The sequence below is a fragment of the Entelurus aequoreus genome, linkage group LG20 (genome assembly GCF_033978785.1).
Source record: "Entelurus aequoreus isolate RoL-2023_Sb linkage group LG20, RoL_Eaeq_v1.1, whole genome shotgun sequence".
In the NCBI taxonomy this organism is placed as follows: domain Eukaryota; kingdom Metazoa; phylum Chordata; class Actinopteri; order Syngnathiformes; family Syngnathidae; genus Entelurus; species Entelurus aequoreus.
In genome coordinates this window covers 16947032-16972609 of record NC_084750.1, presented here as the reverse complement: position 1 = coordinate 16972609, position 25578 = coordinate 16947032, and the positions used below count along the sequence as shown (strand labels likewise).

General features: G+C 38.5%; 1 protein-coding gene across 1 annotated transcript; it reads left to right on the top strand.

Moving 5' to 3' along the window:
- The first annotated feature begins 364 nt into the window (after positions 1–364).
- On the top strand, positions 365–25578 carry LOC133635604 (large ribosomal subunit protein uL3m-like). Its single transcript, XM_062028830.1, has 10 exons — positions 365–570; positions 1851–2050; positions 2139–2230; positions 3938–4036; positions 11253–11352; positions 11439–11499; positions 16086–16197; positions 17798–17875; positions 17973–18050; positions 25369–25578. Exons 1-10 carry the CDS (start codon positions 500–502, stop codon positions 25516–25518), a joined length of 1041 nt encoding a protein of 346 aa, XP_061884814.1. The 5' UTR covers positions 365–499; the 3' UTR covers positions 25519–25578.

Sequence of the window (25578 nt, the reverse complement as noted above, 5' to 3'; positions counted from 1 at the left end):
TACTCCTCCCCTCTTAACCACGCCCCCAACCACGCCCCCGCCCCCCGACCACGCCCGCCCTGGCTAATTTTGTGCTTTATACAAGCAAAAATGTGTTCCATGCATCCCTGCTATTAGTTATTGTCAAAAAATGTCACAGTAACAAAACACCTGGTCTTGGAGAACTACACACAACAACGACTGTGAAACAAGTAAATGACACATTATATAATGATGATAGTTGAATAAATTGCCATAGTAATCCTTATTCAAACAATACCTACCTGAATTATTACCTTCCAAGATATTTATTGGGTGGTGGAAAATGTAATAACACAAAATGTAGGTTAGGCGGAACCATTGTGAGGAAGCGCAGTTGCGGGGACGTCTATGTGTCAAGCACCGGAAATAAGGCTGGGTGACATTTAGAATAGGACAGAGGCATGTGATAGATTCATGTGTCGTTAAATCTACAATCCTTGCATTTGTGCACATTTTAAACAGCAAACAATAGTTAGAAATGGCCGCGTGGAGTTGTGGATTTCTTCAGAGAGGAACTCGTCTGATTTATCTCCGGGCAGCAGCGCAAAGGTGGCTAATGTGATGCTAATGTGATGCTAATTGTGCTACACTGTGCTTTTACATGCTTCCGTTTGACTCGTAAACCCTTAAATGTTCGAAAACTATTTAGTGTTGAAGCATTAAAAAGTTAGATATCCTACCCAACCCTAATGTAAAGTATTAATGCGTCAGTAATAATAGTCACATTATAGCAATTAGGGCTGGGCGATATGAAATGGTTTTCACTTCACAGGTGTGCTTGAAGCTCATGGAGAGAATGCCAAGCGTGTGCAAAGCAGTAATCAGAGCAAAGGGTGGCTATTTTGAAGAAACTAGAATACAAAACATGTTTTCAGTTATTTCACCTTTTTTTTTGTTAAGTACATAACTCCACATGTGTTCATTTATAGTTTTGATGTGACAATCTCTGCATTGAATGAGCAGGTGTGTCCAAACTTTTGGCCTGGCTTCTGTATTTTTGTCAATACAAATATAAATATTGTATCGATATTTATTGTAAACATATACCAGAGCAGAGTTCTCGTTTTGAAATGGCAATTTGCGTAAAATAAAATAATATTTTTGGTCATTTATTTTCGTTTCTGCTGATTGATTATTTTAATTGTCGTTACAAACAAGGATTGTAAAATGAAAATCATGTTGTTTTCTAGACCTAAGTATTGCTTCCCGGCACAAAAAAAAAGGACTGCTTTGTTTTTCAATTTTATTTCTGGTATTTCATAATGACAAACTAATCAGTTTTTGTTTATTGAGTTACCAGCCGTGAAAAGATAAGTCCATGACCAAAACATTCACTGAACAAAAAAGCAGAACATATTTTTTATTTGACACCTTCTTGTACTAATTTGTTCACTAACCGGTGTTAAATTTTGTGTTGTTTTTTTTTTAGTCAAAGTATTAATTTGTGTTATACTATAATTAACAGTTTGTAGACCACTTTCACATTAATATAGATAAATAAATGCACTTTAAACAGAAAATAAGTAACAACTGTGCAATTAAATGTCAAGTAAATAGTAGCTCTTGCAGTCTTATGATTTTATTTTTATTAACCCTATTTAGGTCTAAACCCTTATTCTTAAATGTTATATTTCAACTGTAAGTGTTATTAGGTTTTGCAAGGTGATTTAATATTAGTGATTGTCATCAGCAGATGCAAGTATGTAGGCTAACGATGCACTGTTAGACCCCCTTTTTCTATACGCCTGCCATTTATCTACCATTGATTTGTCCTAGCATATAAGTGCCATGTTTTGCAGTTAATAGCAAATGTAATATGCAACCGACAGATGTCCATCGCATCCCAGCCCCATCCAATCGGCAGGCTGTGTTCGGTCCGTAAAGACGACAACATGGTTTGAAGAACACCTCACGGAAGAGAACCAACAGTTCATGAGGAGGGAAATGGCGGAGGAATACAGGCAACAGACCGCTAACAAGCTTAACCCGCTAAAAGATGAACCCTGGCCGCGACATAAGTGGACTGAGGGTTTGTGTCCTGATGACTAATCGCTCGCTGATTGAGCTTTTTTTATTTTTCATCGACTTAGTTCTTATATTTTTTACATTCTCTGTAGGAAGTCGAAGAGTTGGGTTGGTTGCTGTGAAGTTGGGCATGGCTCCTCTCTGGACAAAAACAGGAGAACGACTTGTCGTCACTATGTTACAGGTATTTATCAGTATTTTTTCACATCAATAGATGTTGAGACATAAATCATCTGTTACAAGTTACATAACATACAAGTCTGAGCAAATTTCTATACAGTATTTTCCAGACTATAAGGCGCACTTAAAAGCCGTTTTTTTTCTCAAAACTCGACAGTGCGCCTTATAACCCTAATGTACGGAATAATTCTGGTTTTGCTTACAGACCTCGAAGCTATTTTATTTGGTACATGGTGTAATGATAAGTGTGACCAGTAGATGGCAGTCATACATAAGAGATACGTGTAGACTGCAATATGACTCACGTAAACAACACCAACATTTTATATGTTCCATTGAAAATATAGAACATTACACACGGCGCTCAAAAACCTATCAAAATGTTTTATTACGACTTTGGTAAGCTATGAAGCCGCACCGCTTGATATGCTTCAACATAGGAGTATTATTATGGTGTGTGTATAAAGTAAGACATATTATCTGCCGTTTTGTTTCACAATATTATGCAAAAGCAACTTTTCTTACATTCTGGTACCTGCTGATCTGTATTTGGGATCTGCATAAGTCCTGAAAATTTGCGCGCGTCCGCCTTTGTAGTTCGTGCCGACACCGTAGTTGATAAGCTTCTTCTTTTTCTCTATCTTCTCGTTATGGGACATTCATCCTCCGCTGTTGCCATTTCTAATATAAAGTAGTGTAAAGTTCTTACTTATATCTGTCAGTAAACTTGCCATGAAAGCGCTAAAACATACCGGTGTAGTGAGTTGACATTATTCACCCAAGGAACTTTAGTTATTAGAGAGTCCTGGTCGGACGTTTTTTCACGGTGTTGTTGTTTCCGGATGAGGAAATGCTGCTCCGTTATTGATTGAAGTAAAGTCTGAATGTCATTAAAACAGTTAGCTCCATCTTTTGACAATTCTTCCACTCCCGTCCTTGCACGCTACACCGCTACAACAAAGATGACGGAGAAAAGACGCTGTCGAAGGTGAACCACGTAAATAAGACCGCCAACAAAACGGCGCATCCTGAAGCGACTTGTCAGAAAGCGACTTGAAGATGATGTGTAAAACATCATCTATGCAACATTTTGAGCAAAGAACCTCCATTACATGTTATGTAGACCAGTGGTCCCCAACCACCGGGCAACGGCCCGGTACCGGTCCATGGACCGATTGGTACCGGGCCGTACAAGAAAGAATAAAAATTAAAAAAATAAAATAAATAAATATTATTATTATTATATATATATTTTTTTAATTAAATCAACCTAAAAACACAATATATACATTATATATCAATATAGATCAATACAGTCTGCAGGGATACACTCCGTAAGCACACATGATTGTATTGCTTTATGACAAGAAAAATAAAATAAAAATAAATAAATAAATAAAATACCATTACCCCCCCCCCCCCCCCCACCCCCCCACCCCCCTCGGGTCCGCGGGACACATTTTCAAGCGTTGACCGGTCCGCAGCTACAAAAAGGTTGGGGACCACTGATGTAGACCACAAGGAAGTCTTTTACATTTAGGAAAAATGAAAAAAAATATGATCAAAAATAGACCCTTCATCGACAGTGCGCCTTATAATCCGGTGCGCCCTAGGGTCCGGAAAATATGGTACTGATTTAGTGCAGTTGTGTTTAAATCTAAGATCTGGAACATCATCATACATCTTTGGTTTTTGTTGTTGTTGTTTTCAGGTTCAGGACTGTCATGTAATAAATTGCCTGTCTAAAGAAGAGCATGATGGGCGCACTGCTGCACTAATTGTTGGCGGAAAAAATGGATCACCATTCCACGTAAGAAGGTTTTAGTTTTATGTCGTATGTATGCGCATTTTTGGGGTCGTCTTTCTTTAAAATGTAAGCATCCTTTATGGTTTGAGTCAGGGATGTCAAACTGGTTTTCATTAAGGGCCACATGGCAGTTATGGCTGCCATCAGAGGGCCGCTTGTAACTGAATAATATATGAATTGGCCTCTGGATTTCATTATTAATTATATAAATTGTTTTAAGTAGACTGTCGATTTGACAGTAAAAACTTTACATTTACTAAATTTTACTGTAAAATGTAGTGTTTTTTAAAATATTTTACAACATTTTACGGTAAATGGAAAAACAGTACTACTGTTTTTTTGGGGAGGGGTTTTACGGAAAAAGCTGTCAGCTTAGTTGCCAGAATTTTTGTGTTGAATTGATATTGGTTTTTACAACATTATATTGTTAATGGAAAAACAGTACAAGTTATTTTTTTACTCTGACAACTTAGCTGCCAGTTTAATTTAGCTGCCAGTTTGTATACCGTAAAAACAAATGTACCGTCTTTCCATTTACAGGAATACACCGTTAAAAACAACAACTGTAGATTTTACAGTCAAAAACTGGCAGCGCAGTCAACATAAGTTTAACGCAAAAAACAAGCTTTTTAACGACAAATCATTGTCTCCCAAAACGTTGTTAGTTAATGAGGTCATTAGAGACAACAATCTTAACGTCATTGGTCTCAGCGAAACCTGGCTCAAACCAGATTATTTTTTTCCCGCTTAACGAGGCATCTGTTCCTAACTATACGAATGCACATATTGCCCGTCCCCTTAAAAGGGGTGGAGGGGCCGCACTAATATACAATGAAAACTTTAACCTTACTCCTAACCTAAGTAATAAATATAAATCATTTGAGGTGCTTACTATGAGGTCTGTCACACCGCTATCTCTCTACCTGGCTGTTATCTACCGCCCCCCTGGACCCTATTCGGACTTTATCAGTGAAATTTCAGAATTTGTCGCTGATCTAGTGACGCACGCAGATAATATAATTATAATGAGTGATTTTATTATCGGGCAGCACGGTGGAACAGGGGTTAGTGCATGTGCCTCACAATACGAAGGTCCTGAGTAGTCCAGAGTTCAATCCCGGGCTCGGGATCTTTCTGTGTGGAGTTTGCATGTTCTCCCTGTGACTGCGTGGGTTCCCTCAGGGTACTCCGGCTTCCTCCCAACTCCAAAGACATCCACCTGGGGATAGGTTGATTGGCAACACTAAATTGGCCCTAGTGTGTGAACGTGAGTGTGAATGTTGTCTGTCTATCTGCGTTGGCCCTGTGATGAGGTGGCGACTTGTCCTGGGTGTACACCGCCTTCCGCCCGAATGCAGCTGAGATAGGCTCCAGCACCCCCCACGACCCCAAAAGGGACAAGCGGTAGAAAATGGATGGATGGATGGATGCTGTAAAGAACAACGTAAATTGTATTGTCATTTTTATTAATTTGATAGGTAGTTTGCTGTAAAGTTAAGTATTTTTATGTATTTTTATTTAGACAAAAACATGGGACAAGCGGCAGAAAATGGATGGATGTTTGGAAAGTCTGATAATATACTGTAATATTTCTTGCAATATTGGATACTATTAAAGTTTAAAATGTATGCGATTTCAAGCAGTACATAAATTTTTTTCTGTCAAAATGAAAAAAATCCATTACATTTAGTGAGAAAATATAAAATACTTTATTGACACATCATTTCCATGTGTTTGCGGGCCAGATAAAATCAATCAATCAATCAAGCAATGTTTATTTATATAGCCCTAAATCACAAAAGTCTCAAAAGGCTGCACAAGCCACAACGACATCCTCGGCACAGAGCCCACACAAGGGACGTCGATGTGAATGACTATGAGAAACCTTGGAGAGGACCGCATATGTGATGTCGCGGGCCAGATCTGGCCCCCGGGCCTTGAGTTTGACACCTGTGTTTTAAGTGATGCTTGATTAAAAAAGTTGTTTTATTCCTAGACAATGTTTTAGAGGTCCTATGTTTTTGTTGTAGAAAATTGTGTTGATATTTCTTTAAGCGCTTATCATAGCCACCCTAAAAGAGATTTATAGTACAGTAATGTTACAGGTAAGTAATGGGCCAGTCTGTGTTAGCATTGACACTGGATTAAAATATAATAAAAAACAATAATTTGTATTTGCATTTGACGGTACCATGCAACACTATGAGTTAAGTGGCTACATAAGCCATATATGAATATGAAGATAGTACATTATAGGGGCGCACAAAAACATTTATTTATCGTCGAATCCCGATTTTTATTTATTCCGATTCTAAATCGATTTAAAAAAATAATTATAACAAATCTTGTGTATAAGAATCAACTAAAAAAAAAAACGTTTTTAAGACGTCTCCATGCAACCAGAACAAACTTTTCCAAATAACTGGTTTTGAAAAAGTTTAATTATAATTATTGTACCAAATGGTTTAATCAAGAATCACGTTGAATAGAGAATAGATTCCGAATCAAATAGTCACCCCAAGAATTGGAAACGGATCGAATCGTTAGTTGCCCAATAGTCACACCCCTAGTACATAACTGTAAAGGGAAACTGTATATATGTGTGTATATATATATATATATATATATATATATATATATATATATATATATATATATATATATATATATATATATATATATATATATATATATATATATATATATATATATATTTTATTTTGTGTATATATATATATATATATATATATATATATATATATATATATATATATATATATATATATATATATATATATATATATATATATATATATATATATATATATATATATACATACACACACACACACACACACACACAGTACAGGCCAAAAGTTTGGACACACCTTACTCATTCAATGCGTTTTCTTTATTTTCATGACTATTTACATATTAGATTGTCACATCAAAACTATGAATGAACACATGTGGAGTTATGTACTTAACAAAAAAAGGTGAAATAACTGAAAACATGTTTTATATTCTACTTTCTTCAAAATAGCCACCCTTTGCTCTGATAACTGCTTTGCACACTCTTGGCAGTCTCTCCATGAGCTTCAAGCACACCTGTGAAGTGAAAACCATTTCAGGTGACTACCTTTTGAAGCTCATGGAGAGAAGTACATAACTCCACATGTGTTCATTCATAGTTTTGATTCCTTCAGTGATCTACAATCTACAAAGTAAATAGTCATGAAAATAAAGGAAATGCATTGAATGAGAAGGTGTGTCCAAAATGTTGGCCTGTACTGTATCTATTCATACATTACATTACTTTAATTTATTTTCACGTTAAAAAAAATTTTTTTTTAAGGTGTGGCGACTTTTATTTAATTGTGTAGTGTTAGCGACTTCCTTGTCAACTTCCTTTGTTTTTACTTTATTGAACTGCGCATGCAAGTGACATTGAGGCCACATTGGGGCCTGTGTGCGTTTATACTGGAGTCTGATAAAGGTCACATTTTACTTGCAGTTTAAACAGTCAGCTGAAAAAAATCCGATTTCGGAAAAATCTGATTTGGGCCACCTTGGCCGCCAGTGTAAACGTCATCTTAAAGTAGATCATTTTAGTACATTGTGTGATTTCTTTGCTTCATCCAATCCATAGTTTAGCTGGTAGTGAAAAAACATCCATAGATTAGCCGCACGTTTGTACAAAACCCAAAACCAGTAAAGTTGGCACGTTGTGTAATTTGTAAACAGAATACAATGATTTGCAAATCCTTTTCAACTTATATTTAATTGAATAGACTGCAAAGACAAGATATTTAATGTTCGACCTGAGAAGCTAATTTTTTTTTGCAAATAATCATTAACTTAGAATTTATTGGCCGCAACACATTGCAAAAAAGTTGTCACAGGGGCATGTTTACCTCTGTGTTACATGGCCTTTCCTTTTAACAACACTCAGTAAACGTTTGGGAACTGAGGAGACACATTTTTGAAGTGGAATTCTTTCCCATTCTTGCTTGATGTACAGCTTAAGTTGTTCAACAGTCCGGGGGTCTCCGTTGTGGTATTTTAGGCTTCATAATGCACCACACATTTTCAATGGGAGACAGGTCTGGACTACAGGCAGGCCAGTCTAGTACCCGCACTCTTTTACTATGAAGCCACGCTGTTGTAACACGTGCAGAATGTGGCTTGGCATTGTCTTGCTGAAATAAGCAGGGGCGTCCATGATAACGTTGCTTGGATGGCAACATATGTTGCTCCAAAACCTGTATGTACCTTTCAGCATTAAAGGTGCCTTCACAGATGTGTAAATTACTCATGCCTTAGGCACTAATACACCCCCATACCATCACAGATGCTGGCTTTTACACTTTGCGCCGACAACAATCTGGATGGTTCTTTTCCTCTTTGGTCCGGAGGACACGACATCCACAGTTTCCAAAAACAATTTGAAATGTGGACTCGTCAGACCACAGAACACTTTTCCACTTTTCATCAGTCCATCTTAGATGAGCTCGGGCCTAGCGAAGCCGGCGGCGTTTCTGGGTGTTGTTGATAAATGGCTTTGGCTTTGCATATTAGAGTTTTAACTTGCACTTACAGATGTAGCGACCAACTGTAGTTACTGACCGTGGTTTTCTGAAGTGTTCCTGAGCCCATGTGGTGATATCCTTTACACACTGATGTCGCTTTTTGATGCAGATCCTGAGGGATCGAAAGTCCGTAATATCATCGGGTATGTGCAGTGACTTCTCCAGATTCTTTGAACCTTTTAATGATATTACGGAGCGTAGATGGTGAAATCCCTAAATTCCTTGCAATAGCTGGTTGAGAAATGTTGTTCTTAAACTGTTGGACAATTTGCTCACGCATTTGTTGACAAAGTGGTGACCCTCGCCCCGTCCTTGTTTGTGAATGACTGAGCATTTCATGGAAGCTGCTTTTATAACCAATCATGGCACCCACCTGTTCCCAATTAGCCCGTTCACCTGTGGGGTGTTCCAAATAAGTGTTTGATGAGCATTCCTCAACTTTCTCAGTCTTTTTTTGCCACATGTGGCAGCTTTTTTTGAAACATGTTGCAGGCATCAAATTCCAAATGAGCTAATATTTGCAAAAAATAACAGAGTTTACCAGTTCGTACGTTAAATATCTTGTCTTTGCAGTCTATTCAATTGAACATAAGTTGAAAAGGATTTGCAAATCATTGTTTTTATTTACCATTAACACAACGTGACAACTTCCCTGGTTTTGGGTTTTGTATAAGCCGCAGAGTCCAAAGCTTGGCAAAAATGTAGCGGCACCTGTTTTTTACAGTACATACTGTATGAAGTCACTCATAACTTCCATTTTTTTGAGCAGCTCATCATATTGAACGCCAGTTTACTACACAATGTGATCTACACGTCATGAGTGTCTTCTCGGCTCCTGATCTAGAGGTTTAATAATAACGGTGCTCAGCCAACACATATCTTCTCCAGTGCATTTCATGACCATGGCAAAAAAACAAAAATCATATCAGTGCCTTATGGAAATATAACTGGATTTTGGCAGCGAGCTCCTATCGGCACTTCCCCTGCCTTTTTATGAGTGTGGGATTGCATTCAGGAAATTATACTCACCCTAATCGTCTGTGTTTCATCCTAGCTGTCTACAAATAAATGAAGCTCTATAAATTTAGCTGCTTTGTCCCACCAACAATGACAGATGTTGGCGCTTTTAATAAACTTGAAGGTGACTCGGACTACTTGGCAGCCGCGCCGAGTTGACGCCTATTTATTGACCTCTCCGCTTACCGTTGTTAGGATGCTTATGTAAAGAACGAAGGTGTGGAAGACACTCCTCCCGTCCTTTGTAATAAAGTCAGGTGTCCGTTGTGTCTTTATTGGACGGCGTCTTCTTGGAATTCCCTCCACGCTTCAGTCCGTGGCTGAGTTTGTCTTAGTGAGACGCGGTTGGCAGACTGATTCTCAGTCAACAGACGGGTAGAGAGCCTTTTGGAGGGACTGGAGGGGCTGAGTCGAGCACAAGCAAAATGTCAGTCACGTTGCCAAGTGTGTCTCTGTGTGTTCTTGTATTTCTACCCTTCTTGAGACATGAAGAAGGAAAAGTAGCTTCCATATGAGGAGGTGTGAAGAAGTGATGACATAAATCATGGTCCCAATAACATTGCATCTAATAGAGAATGTCTCATTTGCACCCCTGCTGGTGACATCTATCAAAATGAGGGTGGTCCCAAAAAGGAGACATTTTTCAAATTGACTGTGTCGGTTTTAAAAGTGCTCCCCCTCTGGCCAACATATGAAATAACAAGTGTGTGTTAGAAACTGAAATGCGCCCCCTTTAGCCAAACTTAATAAAAAAAATAAAAAAAAATATGTATATAGAGACATACTGTAGTAACGAAGTAAATAATGAAGATTGAAAACCAATATATAATATTGCAATATTTTCTCGTAAAATTATTATTTTTTTGGTGAAATTATTACTTTTTAATGCAAAATGGTGACATACATTTTTTTTGTTGTTCTTGTAAAATAGTGACATTTTTTGAGTAAAATTATGACTTTTGTCATAATTTTGCTGTGTAAAATTTTGGTTATTATAAAGTTGCCAAAATTTTAAAGTTTTCTTGTAAAATTGTGACTTTTGTCGAGTAAAATTACGACTCTTTTCATAAAATTGCCAACATTTTAAGCTTTTCTTGTAAAAATGTGCGACTTTTATTGAGTAAAATTCCAACTTTTATCATAATATTGCACAAATGTTCCGTTTTTCCTGTAAAATTTGGACTTGCGTTGAGTAAAATGACAATTTTTATTATAACTGCCAAAATTCTAAGTTTTTCTTATGAAATTGTGACCTTTTTCTTGTGAAATTCCAACTCATTTTTCACAACAAGCGTTTTTATATGTGCATAGTATTTATATATTATTAATGTTGTAAATACAAATCTTTATATATCTAGAAAAGGTTGTCCTAAAGAGGTAGGCATTTTTTGGAGGTCTCAAGAAGGTAACAAATACAAGAATGTGTGTGTGTGAGTGTGTGTGTGTGTGTGTGTGCGCGCACGCTTGGCACCCGCACAGTCCTAACAGGCCCGCTGTCAGGTTTTAAAATGCCAGCGTTTGACTGCAACTCACTTTTGGTTCTTCTTCATTACGTCCTCCCACGTCTTTTACATTCTCCTTCCTGTGTGTATTTCCGTCTGTATGACTGACAGAGATCAGAAACGGCAATGGAGATGTTCAGAAATGCAGGAGTTCCTCCAAAACAGAAAGTCAGCACCTTTCCAGTCTCGGACAACGCCATCATTAAACCCGGTATGTATACACACACACATTTAATAACCTCCACCCACAAAAAAAATAAACCACACTGCTTATTTTGGGTGGGTGTGTTTGGCCAGGCACTCCGCTATATGCTGCACATTTTCGTCCAGGCCAGTATGTGGACGTGACTGCCAAATCGTAAGTTCTGTTTATTCCCTTATTGGCTTTCTTTTTTTCATCTTGGCTCCTTTTCTCCCATAAAAATGCCGCTGCCTTAAATACTGCTGAACTGTCAGAAAATATCCCAGACTTATCCAGATTTAGTGCATTATTCTACCAGTAAATACGGATAACTATAGTTTCATTTATAGCAGGGGCCTCAAACTCACGGCCCCGGGGCTATTTGCAGCATGCATGCCCATATTCTGTGGCCCTCTACTAAACTGAGCACAATAGCAAACACACACTGGGCACAATAGCAAACACACACTGGGCAACACAAGGCGCAACTTCCTGTAAGCAAGTGGAAGTGTCAAAAATAACTAATGTAATTAATCACAAAAAAATGATTGCATTAATCATGTATAGGTGCAGATTAATCACACAATTTATTTTGAGCACACATGCTCCTTCACCTTGACTGCGGATGGTTACCTGAAAGGCGATCAGTGATCAGGCTAATGCAGGGATGTCAAATTTGTTTTCACTGAGGGCCACATCGCAGTTATGGCTGTAACAGTGAGTAATAAATTAACATAAATCAGACCTGGGCAAATAAAGATATTTAAGATGGAAACTGTAGCTGCCATTATGATGTGCAGTGATGTTTTCAAATTAGTATTAAACTATACAAGGTATTTAAATGGTTGGAATCTGCGCTTTTGCATTATATGCTAGTTGCTATGGTAATCTAATTAGTTACTATGGTAATCTAAATCACAGCAGCTCAGACAAGGCACCAAGCAGTGTGGGTGTTTGTTGCATTTTTGTTGCGTCTCACTTGATTGTAAAATATGTGGATGGAGAGGGGGTGTGACGTTCATATGTTGTCAATATTCAGTGTTTTATCGGTCATAGTTAGTATTGTAAATCCCACATTCTTTATTTTCATGTACATTCTGGGTGTCTCATTCAGTAAAAAAAAATTACAATTCCATTCTGTTTTTTCAGGCGGTCTGTCATAAAGTTTTTAGCTTTCAATCAGACGTTATTGTGAGGTTTTGTGTTAGTGTTCCTAAAAATAAGACCCAAGCACACATACTGTACAGCAGATGTATATATATGTTAATACTAATTAATAAAAACAGATTTGTTTTAAATGTATGTATACATTTTTTAGCCTTTTTAAAGGAAATCATATCATCGTAGCAAATTACACTATCAAGTTTGCCCATGTTTTTATTACATGTAGACTTTTAGTAAATCAGGGCCTAAGTGTATTACAATGTGTTCATGAGCGATAGAGAACACAACTATGAGGGACCGTTAGGGACATTATTCAGAATTACCTCTTACATACACTACTGAAATGCTCTGACATAAACAACTGAAATGTTTTTCTCTCACACACACTACTGAAACACTCATACACACTACTGAAACACTCTTATACATACTACTGAAATGCTCTCACATAAACAACTGAAAGGTTTTTCTCTCACACACACTACTGAAACACTCATACACACTACTGAAACACTCTTATACATACTACTGAAATGCTCTCACATAAACAACTGAAATGTTTTTCTCTCACACACACTACTGAAACACTCATACACACTACTGAAACACTCTTATACGTACAACTGAAATGCTCTCACATAAACAACTGAAATGTTTTTTCTCTCACACACTACTGAAACACTCTTATACACACTACTGAAACACTCTTATACACACTACTGAAATGCTCTCACATAAACAACTGAAATCTTTTTCTCTCACACACACTACTGAAACACTCGTATACACACTACCGAAATGCTCTTACATACACTACTGGAATGCTCTCACATAAACAACTAAACATTTTTTCTCACACACACCCTACTGAAACACTCTTATACATACTACTGAAATGCTCTCACATAAACAACTGAAATGTTTTTCTCTCTCACACACTACTGAAACACTCTTATACACACTACTGAAATGCTCTCACATAAACAACTGAAATGTTTTTTCTCTCACACACTACTGAAACACTCTTATACACATTACTGAAACACTCTTATACACACTACTGAAATGCTCTCACATAAACAACTGAAATCTTTTTCTCTCACACACACTACTGAAACACTCGTATACACACTACTGAAACACTGTTATACACTCTACTGAAATGCTCTTACATACACTACTGGAATGCTCTCACATAAACAACTAAACATTTTTTCTCACACACACCCTACTGAAACACTCTTATACATACTACTGAAATGCTCTCACATAAACAACTGAAATGTTTTTCTCTCACACACACTACTGAAACACTCTTATACATACAACTGAAATGCTTTTTCTCTCACACACTACTGAAACACTCTTATACACACTACTGAAACACTCTTATACACACTACTGAAATGCTCTCACATAAACAACTGACATCTTTTTCTCTCACACACACTACTGAAACACTCGTATACACACTACTGAAATGCTCTTACATACACTACTGGAATGCTCTCACATAAACAACTAAACATTTTTTCTCACACACACCCTACTGAAACACTCTTATACATACTACTGAAATGCTCTCACATAAACAACTGAAATGTTTTTCTCTCTCACACACACTACTGAAACACTCTTATACATACAACTGAAATGCTCTCACATAAACAACTGAAATGTTTTTTCTCTCACACACACTACTGAAACACTCTTATACACACTACTGAAACACTCTTATACAGACTACTGAAATGCTCTCACATAAACAACTGAAATCTTTTTCTCTCACACACACTACTGAAACACTCTTATACAGACTACTGAAATGCTCTCACATAAACAACTGAAATCTTTTTCTCTCACACACACTACTGAAACACTCTTATACACACTACTGAAATGCCCTTACATACACTACTGGAATGCTCTCACATAAACAACTAAATATTTTTTCTCACACACACCCTACTGAAACACTCTTATACATACTACTGAAATGCTCTCACATAAACAACTGAAATGTTTTTTCTCTCACACACACTACTGAAACACTCTTATACATACAACTGAAATGCTCTCACATAAACAACTGAAATGTTTTTCTCTCACACACACTACTGAAACACTCTTATACATACAACTGAAATGCTTTTTCTCTCACACACTACTGAAACACTCTTATACACACTACTGAAACACTCTTATACACACTACTGAAATGCTCTCACATAAACAACTGACATCTTTTTCTCTCACACACACTACTGAAACACTCGTATACACACTACTGAAATGCTCTTACATACACTACTGGAATGCTCTCACATAAACAACTAAACATTTTTTCTCACACACACCCTACTGAAACACTCTTATACATACTACTGAAATGCTCTCACATAAACAACTGAAATGTTTTTCTCTCTCACACACACTACTGAAACACTCTTATACATACAACTGAAATGCTCTCACATAAACAACTGAAATGTTTTTTCTCTCACACACACTACTGAAACACTCTTATACACACTACTGAAACACTCTTATACAGACTACTGAAATGCTCTCACATAAACAACTGAAATCTTTTTCTCTCACACACACTACTGAAACACTCTTATACAGACTACTGAAATGCTCTCACATAAACAACTGAAATCTTTTTCTCTCACACACACTACTGAAACACTTGTATACACACTACTGAAACACTCTTATACACACTACTGAAATGCCCTTACATACACTACTGGAATGCTCTCACATAAACAACTAAATATTTTTTCTCACACACACCCTACTGAAACACTCTTATACATACTACTGAAATGCTCTCACATAAACAACTGAAATGTTTTTTCTCTCACACACACTACTGAAACACTCTTATACATACAACTGAAATGCTCTCACATAAACAACTGAAATGTTTTTTCTCTCACACACTACTGAAACACTCTTATACACACTTCTGAAACACTCTTATACACACTACTGAAATGCTCTCACATAAACAACTGAAATCTTTTTCTCTCACACACACTACTGAAACACTCATACACACTACTGAAACACTCTTATACAGACTACTGAAATGCTCTCACATAAACAACTGAAATCTTTTTCTCTCACACACACTACTGAAACACTCGTATACACACTACTGAAACACTCTTATACACACTACTGAAATGCTCTTACATACACTACTGGAATGCTCTCACATAAACAACTAAACATTTTTTCTCAACACACACCCTACTGAAACACTCTCATAAACACTACTGAATTGCGTGAGAGAAAAACATTTCAATTGTTTATGTGAGAGCATTTCAGTAGTGTATGTAAGAGGTCATTCTGAATAATGTCCCTAACGGCCCCTCATACACAACGCTACATCCATTCATGTATTTGTGGCGGGCTGCCATGAATACAGTAAACTTCGAAATGAATAACGAGTGAGGTTCCACGTGGAGTTCAACCATTTCAACCCTTCCAATAATACAAAATGCAACAATCAATTTGTCTGTTGCATTTACACACTTTTCAGTCTGTGATGTAATTGTGTATGTTTGCATCTTTGTGTGTGTGTGTAGTATTGGCAAAGGCTTTCAGGGCGTAATGAAGCGCTATGGCTTCAAAGGTCAGCCAGCCAGTCATGGACAAACCAAAACACATCGCAGACCAGGAGCTTCTGGACCTGGAGGCGTAAGGAACACACTTACACACACACAGAATCATCGCAAAACTACCGTATTTTCCGGACCATAGGGCGCACCGGATTGTAAGGCGCACTGCCGATGAATGGTGTATTTTTGATCTGGCTCACATTCGACAGCGTCTTCTCTCCGTCATCTTTGTTGTAGTGGTGTAGCGTGCAAGGACGGGTGTGGAAGAAGTGTCAAAAGATGTAGCTAACTGTTTTAGTGACATTCAGACTTTATTTAAATCAATAACGGAGCAGCATCGCCTCATGCGGAAACAACAACAGCGGAAATGTGTCCCATGAAAAACCGTCCGACCCGAACTCTCTAATAACTTAAGTTCCTTGGGTGAATAATGTAAACTCACTGTATCTATTGAACAGACAAGAAGCAAGGAATTAAACAGAGACAGAATTCAATTTAGCTCATTGAGGAGAAACGTCTGGGCTGTACTCTTTGGACAGTCTTCCACCACGCTCTGACGAAAGGTCGCACGCCTCCTCTTTTATTTGGACTTTCCCTGATTACATGGCAACAGCTGTTTCTAAAGGAAAGGGGGTCGTAAACAGCCGTCGCATTTGGTTACAAAACAGTTAAAAGAAAAGGTGCCTGGAGGGGGGTCGGGTCCTGCTTCCTCTCCGCTTTGTAGATCTCGGGTCAAGACAAAATCTTCCTGTGGATTACAATAGCTCAAAGAAACCGACACCTTCATGTCGCTTCCCATCGTACACAGTGGAGTTTTACAAGCCTTTTGATTGGTAAGATCAAAGACAGCTTTTGTCTGCTCGCCGGGAACTCATTGAAACACAAAGTTTTGTGATAACGTAGATGCAACTATTCTGACACTATGTTTTAGTGCTTTCATGGCAAGTTTACTGACAGATATGTGTAAGAACTTTACACTACTTTATATTAGAAATGGCAACAGTGGAGGATGAATGTCCCATAAGAAGAAGATAGAGAAAAAGAAGAAGCTTATCGACTACGGCGTCACCATGGACTACAAAGGCGGACGCGCGCAATTTTTCAGGATTTTTGCAGATCCCAAATACAGATCAGCAGGTACCATAAGGTAAGAAAAGTTTATTTTTTTTCATAATATTGCGAAACAAACTGCAGATAATATGTCTTACCTTATACACACACCATAATAATACTCCTATGTTGAAGCACAGTACAATCCATCAAGCGGTGAGGCTTCATAGCCTACCAAAGTCGCACTAAAATATTTTGATAGATTTTTGAGTGCCGTGTGTAATGTTCTATATTTTCAATGCAATATATTTTTTAGGGAATAAACGGTAGAAAATGGATGGATGGATATTGCCATCATAGTGCAGCCTACACTTATCTCTTATGTTTGACTGCCATCTACTGGTCAGACTTATCATTACACCATGTACCCAATAAAATAGCTTCGAGGTGGGTAAGCTCAACCAAACTTATTCTTTACATCAGACGCACCGGGTTGTAAGGCGCACTGTCACGTTTTGAGGGGGGGAAAAGGATTTTAAATGCGCCTTATAGTCCGGAAAATATGGTACTCTAAAACGATAGACTGCTACGATTTGTTAACACATGCATTGTGTGCCACCCGTGTTCAGGATCCAGGCAAAGTTTTCAAAGGGAAGAAGATGCCGGGCCAAATGGGGAACACCTTCGTCACAGCGTACGCGCTGAAGGTATACGCCCGCACATAAGTAGATACAATAATAAAACCTTGTGTATCCTTGACGGTCATTTGAGTGTCATAATTCTCCCATCTCCGCCTCCTTCCAGGTGTGGCGCGTCAATACCAAGCACAATGTGCTGTATGTTAACGGCTCCGTCCCCGGCCACAGGAACTGCTTACTGAAGGTAAAAACATCCCACACACATACAAACACACACACACACACATCTGGTTAAAGTGATGTTTGAAGGCAAAGGTCAACACCTGCATGGCTGCTTGTGGTACCAAGACAGGTGACCTTGCACCTGTAATGCAAAGGCTCACTTGCAAGCCCGTGCGCTACATCAGCAGAGTATGTTTATCTATATATAAGTGTGTGTGTGTGTGTGTGTGTGTGTGTGTGTGTGTGTGTGTGTGTGTGTGTGTGTGTGTGTGTGTGTGTGCGTGTGCGTGTGCGCAGGGACGCACATTAATGATCTTACTAATATCCCCACCATCCATCTCCTTCCTGGCCATGCTGTGCCTTCCCGGGCGTGTGCGTGCCACGGCCTACGATTTGTTTTGCAGGCAAGCAATAATGAATACAAATGTGCGTCGCTTTTCACCTCGCACAGCCCTCTAAAGCAAGCACACACACACCTGGACTCACTTCAGATTATATTATCACAAAGGGTATGCTCGTAGGTTAATAACATTTGCTATTGATTCTTTCATTATCCCGCCAGGCCCTCATGTCCTATGCATGTTGTCTTCAAATTAAAATGACATCTGCTACTAATATGCATACGAACATACAGTATTTCTACATTTAGAGTGCATTGGCATTAGCTCAACCAACACAGTTAACTGTCAATGTTCAATTTAAAAGTGCACTCCGGATTAGTGCTGAATAGGTTGTATTAGGGTTGTACGGTATACCGGTACTAGTATAGTATTGCGGTACTAATGAATCAAAAACGATACTATATTCCAGTGTTTTTCAACCTTTTTTTGAGCCAAGGCACATTTATTTCATTGAACAAATCCAATGGCACACCACCAGCAGAAATCATTAAAAAACGAAACTCGGTTGACAGTAAAAAGTCGTTGTCGCAATTGTTGGATGTGACTTTAAACCATAACCAAGCATGCATCACTATAGCTCTTGTCTCAAAGTAGGTGTACTGTCACCACCTGTCACATCACACCATGACTTATTTTGAGTTTTTTTGCTATATTCCTGTGTGTAGTGTTTTAGTTCTTGTCTTGCGCTCCTATTTTGGTGGGTTTTCCTGTTTTTTTGGTGTTTTCCTGTAGAAGTTTCATGTCTTCCTTGAACGCTATTCCCCGCATCTGTGTCAGGTTCAAACACTGATGACATCTAATAATCAGACAAGAAGCAAGGAATCATGCAGAGACAGAGTTCAGTTTAGCTCGAGGAGACACGTGTTTTGGGCTGTATTCTAGTTACAGGTCCAAACTATGTTCTAAAAGTCAAGCCCGCGCGCCTCCTCTATTTATTTGGGAGGGCCCTATTACATCGCTGAAGCTGTCGCAGAGGGAAGGGGGTAATCTCGACAACTCCAGTTAGACACAATATATGATTATAGAATAAATAAAAATTAGTTGACGCAGGTCATATCGCCTTGTTTCTGCTCTGTCTGCGTCACGCCGGTGTTTGGCCTTGGCAGCCAGCAGGCCAAGTCTGGACACAACACTGATAAAGTCGGCTGGCAGTCTTTTGGACTGCCAGCTTTGCACAGATACAAAAATACCACTTCAGCACAATTGACAATAATTTATAGCAATGGCCCTTATGCATAAAGTTAGTGTGATAATATATACATAATTATTCTAACAATCTGCTTTGTTTTAGCAATCAAGACTATTTAAGTTGTTGCTATTCTTCTTTGTGGGGACATTGTTGATTGTCATGTCATGTTCGGATGTACTTTGTGGACGCCTTCTCTGCTCCACATGCTGTAAGTCTTTGCTGTCGTCCAGCATTCTGTTTTTGTTTACTTTGTAGCCAGTTCAGTTTTAGTTTCATTCTGCATAGCCTTCCCTAAGCTTCAATGCCTTTTCTTAGCGGCACTCGCCTTCTGATTATTTTTGGTTTAAGCATTAGATACCTTTTGACCTGCAAGCTGCCTCCCGCTGTCGTCTGCATATTGTGATCACGAAAAAGCAATTAGTTACCTGCTGCTACCTACTGATATGGGAGAGTATTACACGGTTAGTCTGCCGAGCTCTAGACAGCACAGACACTCAACAACGGCACATTATTTGCGGATTATAATTACTGGTATGCAAAAAATATTTTTAACCCAAATAGGTGAAATGACTTAATCTCCCACGGCATTTCTAAATCACTAATCCTTGCCTCCCTGGCGACAAATACAGTGAGTTTCTTACAAGTATCATTATCACTGCAGGACGAGGAATAGCTAAACATGCTTCACTACACACCATAGGAGGATACTATAGCTCACCGGCGTCACCGCTAACAAAAGCTAGCGCGCCTGAATGCAAACATTGGTTGGTATCTACTTGTAGGGCCCTTGTGTACTTTGATAGTCCACACACTTTGCTGCACAGTAGCCTTGCTGGTTTGGTTGACCACCACTTTGTCCGCCGGAAGTAAACCGGTCAGAAAGAGTCACATGACTGAACACGACCTATTTAATCCAGTTCGACATCTGTTTCTGACCCTTCTAAAGATATGATTGGATAGGATATGATTAGGCTTTTCCTAGTGATCGTTTGTATAGAACAATACCGAGTCATCATGAATTAAAAAGTCAATAGTGGCATCAAACGTGTGCTGGCAAAAATGTAGCCTTGATAGTTTAAAAGTGCTTTCAGTAAGCCCCGCTGGGAACACGTCATTTTTTATGTGCAGCTTCAATGCTAATGAGCTGTCCACTCTGTCTCCAAGAATTGCTATTGTGCACTTTATCCACTTGATACTGTAACGCTGCACTTACAGATGCCATGTAGCACATACAGCAACATTAAAGAGCGGGACAGGAGGACACAAACATTAGCACAACCAGCTATAGCTATGGTAGCTACAGTGCTAACATTACAGTCACATTTCAACAGCAACGTCAACAAGCAACATGATCACACTGTAGCTGACTGGCAGCGCTCCATGCTGTGTTTTTAAGATGTGTAGCGAAGCTGTCCTCCGTCAAGTGGTGGGCGTGTACACGGGACAGGTGGGGAGTCCAAGTCATTACAGCAGAACCTTAAAATACAAACATAATTGTCTTTTGTAAAGTTTGAAAAGTTTGTATATTGAAGCAAATTTCCCCATGAAAAATGTAAACATGATTTGATGGGTTTGAGCCCTGAGAAGATGTCATATTTTACTAAATGTTTGTCCACAATATAAAACGCTATATAGTACTGTATATGAAACAAACAACAAAGGATCAACTTTCTGTATTTTAATAATGCCAAAGCTGAACTGTACTGTCGACGTTGATTTTTGATTTTTTCTAAATGTAAAAGACTTCATTGTGGTCTACATCAGTGGTCCCCAACCACCGGGCTTGATTGGTACCGGGCCGCAGAAGAATTTTTAATGATTTTTTAAATTTTTTTTATTTTTATTTTTTTAAATTTAAATCAACATAAAATACACAAGATACACTTACAATTAGTGCACTAACCCAAAAAACCTCCCTCCCCCATTTACACTCATTCACATATCAATATACATTCCCGTTCAAAAGTTTGGGGTCACATTGAAATGTCTTTATTTTTGAAGGAAAAGCACTGTACTTTTCAATGAAGATAACTTTAAACTTGTCAGAGTCTGTTGGTGACGAACCCCAAGATGCAGAGATGATGGCAGGCATAGTGCGAGAAAACATGATTTAATTAAATACTTTGGCAAAAAACAAACAAAAGGGAACAAACAAAAGGCGCGCACAATGCGGAGAACAAACTTGAACAAAAACACTTACTGTGACAAGAAGGAACTATGACTTGAGCGGAGTGGACACAAGTAGACAGAGCTACAATGACAAATAGTGACAGGTAGAAGCTACAGGTAGAAGTGACATTGACAGGTAGACACTACAATAATCCAGCAGTGACTGGAGGGCAGGGCAGGTATAAATAGCAGCTGGCAGATTGGCACCAGGTGTGGCCCGGTGCCAATCAGCCACAGCTGAGGGGACACAGCACTCAGGAAGACAAACAGGAAACAGAACCAAAACAAGAGCGCTGACAGGAAATACAACTAATAGAGGAGAAACTAAAAACACAACCAAACTGTCAGGGGCAACCCTGACAAAACTAGTCTTAACTTTAAAGAAATACACTATACATTGCTAATGTGGTAAATGACTATTCTAGCTGCAAATGTCTGGTTTTTGGTGCAATATCTACATAGGTGTATAGAGGCCCATTTCCAGCAGCTATCACTCCAGTGTTCTAATGGTACAATGTGTTTGCTCATTGGCTCAGAAGGCTAATTGATGATTAGAAAACCCTTGTGCAATTATGTTCACACATCTGAAAACAGTTTAGCTCGTTACAGAAGCTACAAAACTGACCTTCCTTTGAGCAGATTGAGTTTCTGGAGCATCACATTTGTGGGGTCAATTAAACGCTCAAAATGGCCAGAAAAAGAGAACTTTCATCTGAAACTCGACAGTAGAGATGTCCGATAATATCGGCCTGCCGATATTATCGGCCGATAAATGCTTTAAAATGTAATATCGGAAATTATCGGTATCAGGTTTTTTTTATCGGTATCGTTTTTTTTGTTTTTTTTATTAAATCAACATAAAAAACACAAGATACACTTACAATTAGTGCACAAATCCAAAAAACCTCCCTCCCCCATTTACACTCATTCACACAAAAGGGGTGTTTCATATTCTGGTTCCTACATTATATATCAATATATATCAATACAGTCTGCAAGGGATACAGTCCGTAAGCACACATGATTGTGCGTGCTGCTGGTCCACTAATAGTACTAACCTTTAACAGTTAATTTTACTCATTTTCATTAATTACTAGTTTCTATGTAACTGTTTTTATATTGTTTTACTTTCTTTTTTATTCAAGAAAAGGTTTTTGATTTATTTATCTTATTTTATAATTTTTTTAAAAAAGGACCTTATCTTCACCATACCTGGTTGTCCAAATTAGGCATGATAATGTGTTAATTCCACGACTGTATATATCGGTATCGGTTGATATCGGTATCGGTAATTAAGAGTTGGACAATATCGGAATATCGGATATTGGCAAAAAGCCATTATCGGACATCCCTACTCGACAGTCTATTCTTGTTCTTAGAAATGAAGGCTATTCCACAAAATTGTTTGGGTGACCCCAAACTTTTGAACGGTAGTGTATATCAATACAGTCTGCAGGGATACAGTCCGTGAGCACACATGATTGTGCGTGCTGCTGGTCCACTCAATCTAACTTTAATCCCCAATATTTCCATAGCAATAATAAATAAGTATGGAGACAAAGGGTACCCTTGTTTTAGACCTCTTAATAGAGGTATTGTCCCTGAGATGTATCCATTATTGATCATTCTACAGCTAGTTTTATTATATAGCGTCTTGATCCAGTGTAATAAGGAGTTGCCAAAATTGAAAAAAAAACTAAGCTTTTACAAATAAGAACAATACATAATTAGTTATTTCTGTTTTATGTCGTTAAAGTTATTAACCACATCAAAACACACGCACTTAACTCGCGCCTGTTTGAGCAGCTTTGTGAGGAGATGGACGCCTTCTCGTTAAATAAGATGGTTATCCCGTGGGAAATCACTGGCCAGAGTATTTGAATTACGAGAGCCACTACAAAGATTTCTCTCAGAAAAGAAGTCACCGCCGGCAGAACATTTCAGTGACGAGGAATGGGTCGCAAAACTGACTTACTTACGCGACATATTCAGCTTGCTGAATGAACTCAATCCGTCACTTCAGGGAAAAATGACAACTGTATTTAAATTGCCAGGTAAAGTAGCTGCATTTAAAATCTAACTGTATTTGTGGGCACGGCGTGTGAACAGAGGCATATTGGACATGTTTCAAACATTGGCGGGGAGACTGAGCCTGCGCCTTCATTCACCAAGCTGCTGCACGATCACCTGTCTGTGCTTCTAAAAGACTTTGAGCGCTACTTCCCAACTTCAAAAGACCCACGAACTGCCAAGGAATGGACCCGCGACCCATTTGTCAACAAAGCAGATGAATCCAGCATGTCTGTGCAAAAAGAAGATCAACTGCTGGAGATCGCAAATGACGGCAAATGACAAAAAAATAAATAATTTATACTCATGTCATGTTGTTGGCGCGCCGGTCCGCGGGACAAATTTTCAAGCGTTGACCGGTCCGCAGCTACAAAAAGGTTGGGGACCACTGGTCTACATAACATGTAATGGTGGTTCTTTGCTCAAAATGTTGCATAGATTATGTTTTACACATCATCTTCAAGTCGCTTTCTGACAGTCTCTTCAGGATGCGCCGTTTTGGAAGAAGTGTCAAAAGATGGAGCTAACTGTTATAATGACATTTACACTTGACTTCAATCAATAACGGAGCAACATCTCCTCATCCGTGGCTCGCTAGTGCAACAACAACGTGAAAAACCGTCCGACCGGAACTCTCTAATAACTAAAGTTCCTTGGGTGAATAATGTAAACTCACTACACCGGTATGTTTTAGTGCTTTCATGGCGAGTTTACTGACAGATCTAAGTAAGAACTTTACGCTACTTTATATTAGAAATGGCAACAGCGGAGGATGAATGTACCATAACAAAAAGATAGAGAAATAGAAGAAGCTTATCGACTACAAAGGGGGACACGCGCACATTTTCAGGACTTATGCAGATCCCAGATCAGCAGGCACCAGAAAGTAAGAAAAGTTGTTTTTGCATAATATTGCAAAACAAAACGCCAGATAATATGTCTTACCTTATACACACACCATAATAATACTCCTTAGTTGAAGCACAGTACAATCCATCAAGCGGTGCGGCTTCATAGCTTACCAAAGTCCTACTAAAACGCAGTGTGTAATGTTCTATATTTTCAATGGAACACATACAATTTTGGTGTTGTTTACTTGAGTCATATTACAGTGTACACGTATCTCTTATGTGTGACTGCCATCTACTGGTCACACTTATCATTTCACCATGTACCAAATAAAATAGCTTCGAGGTCGGTAAGCACAACCAAAATGATTCCGTACATTAGGCGCACCGGGTTATACGGCGCACTGTCGAGTTTTGAGAAACTGAAAGGATTTTAAGGGCGCCTTATAGTCCGAAAAATACGCTATGTAAAAAAGGGTGGGATTCAAAAAGTTTACACTACTTCCCATTACCCGTTATAATTTTATTTTATTAATTTAATTTTCTTTTCTTTTTTTGTGAAATAATAATATTGCCATAGAGCACAAGACTGTTCTCTGGAGATATGTACAGTATGTATATTATGTGTGATATGGAACTGACACGCTCAATAATGTGTTCCAGGTGAAGGATACCTCACGACCAACCAGGCCATCCACCGTCCACAGCCCCCCCTTCCCCACTTTCTTCACCGAGGAAGAAGTCGACCTTGATGAAGACCTCTACGACGACGACATGTTCGTTCACACAGAACCATCCTTATCTCTCACCTGATCACACACTTCAACTTGATCATGTTGTTGTGAACCCGCTATAAAGCAGAACTCATTTAAA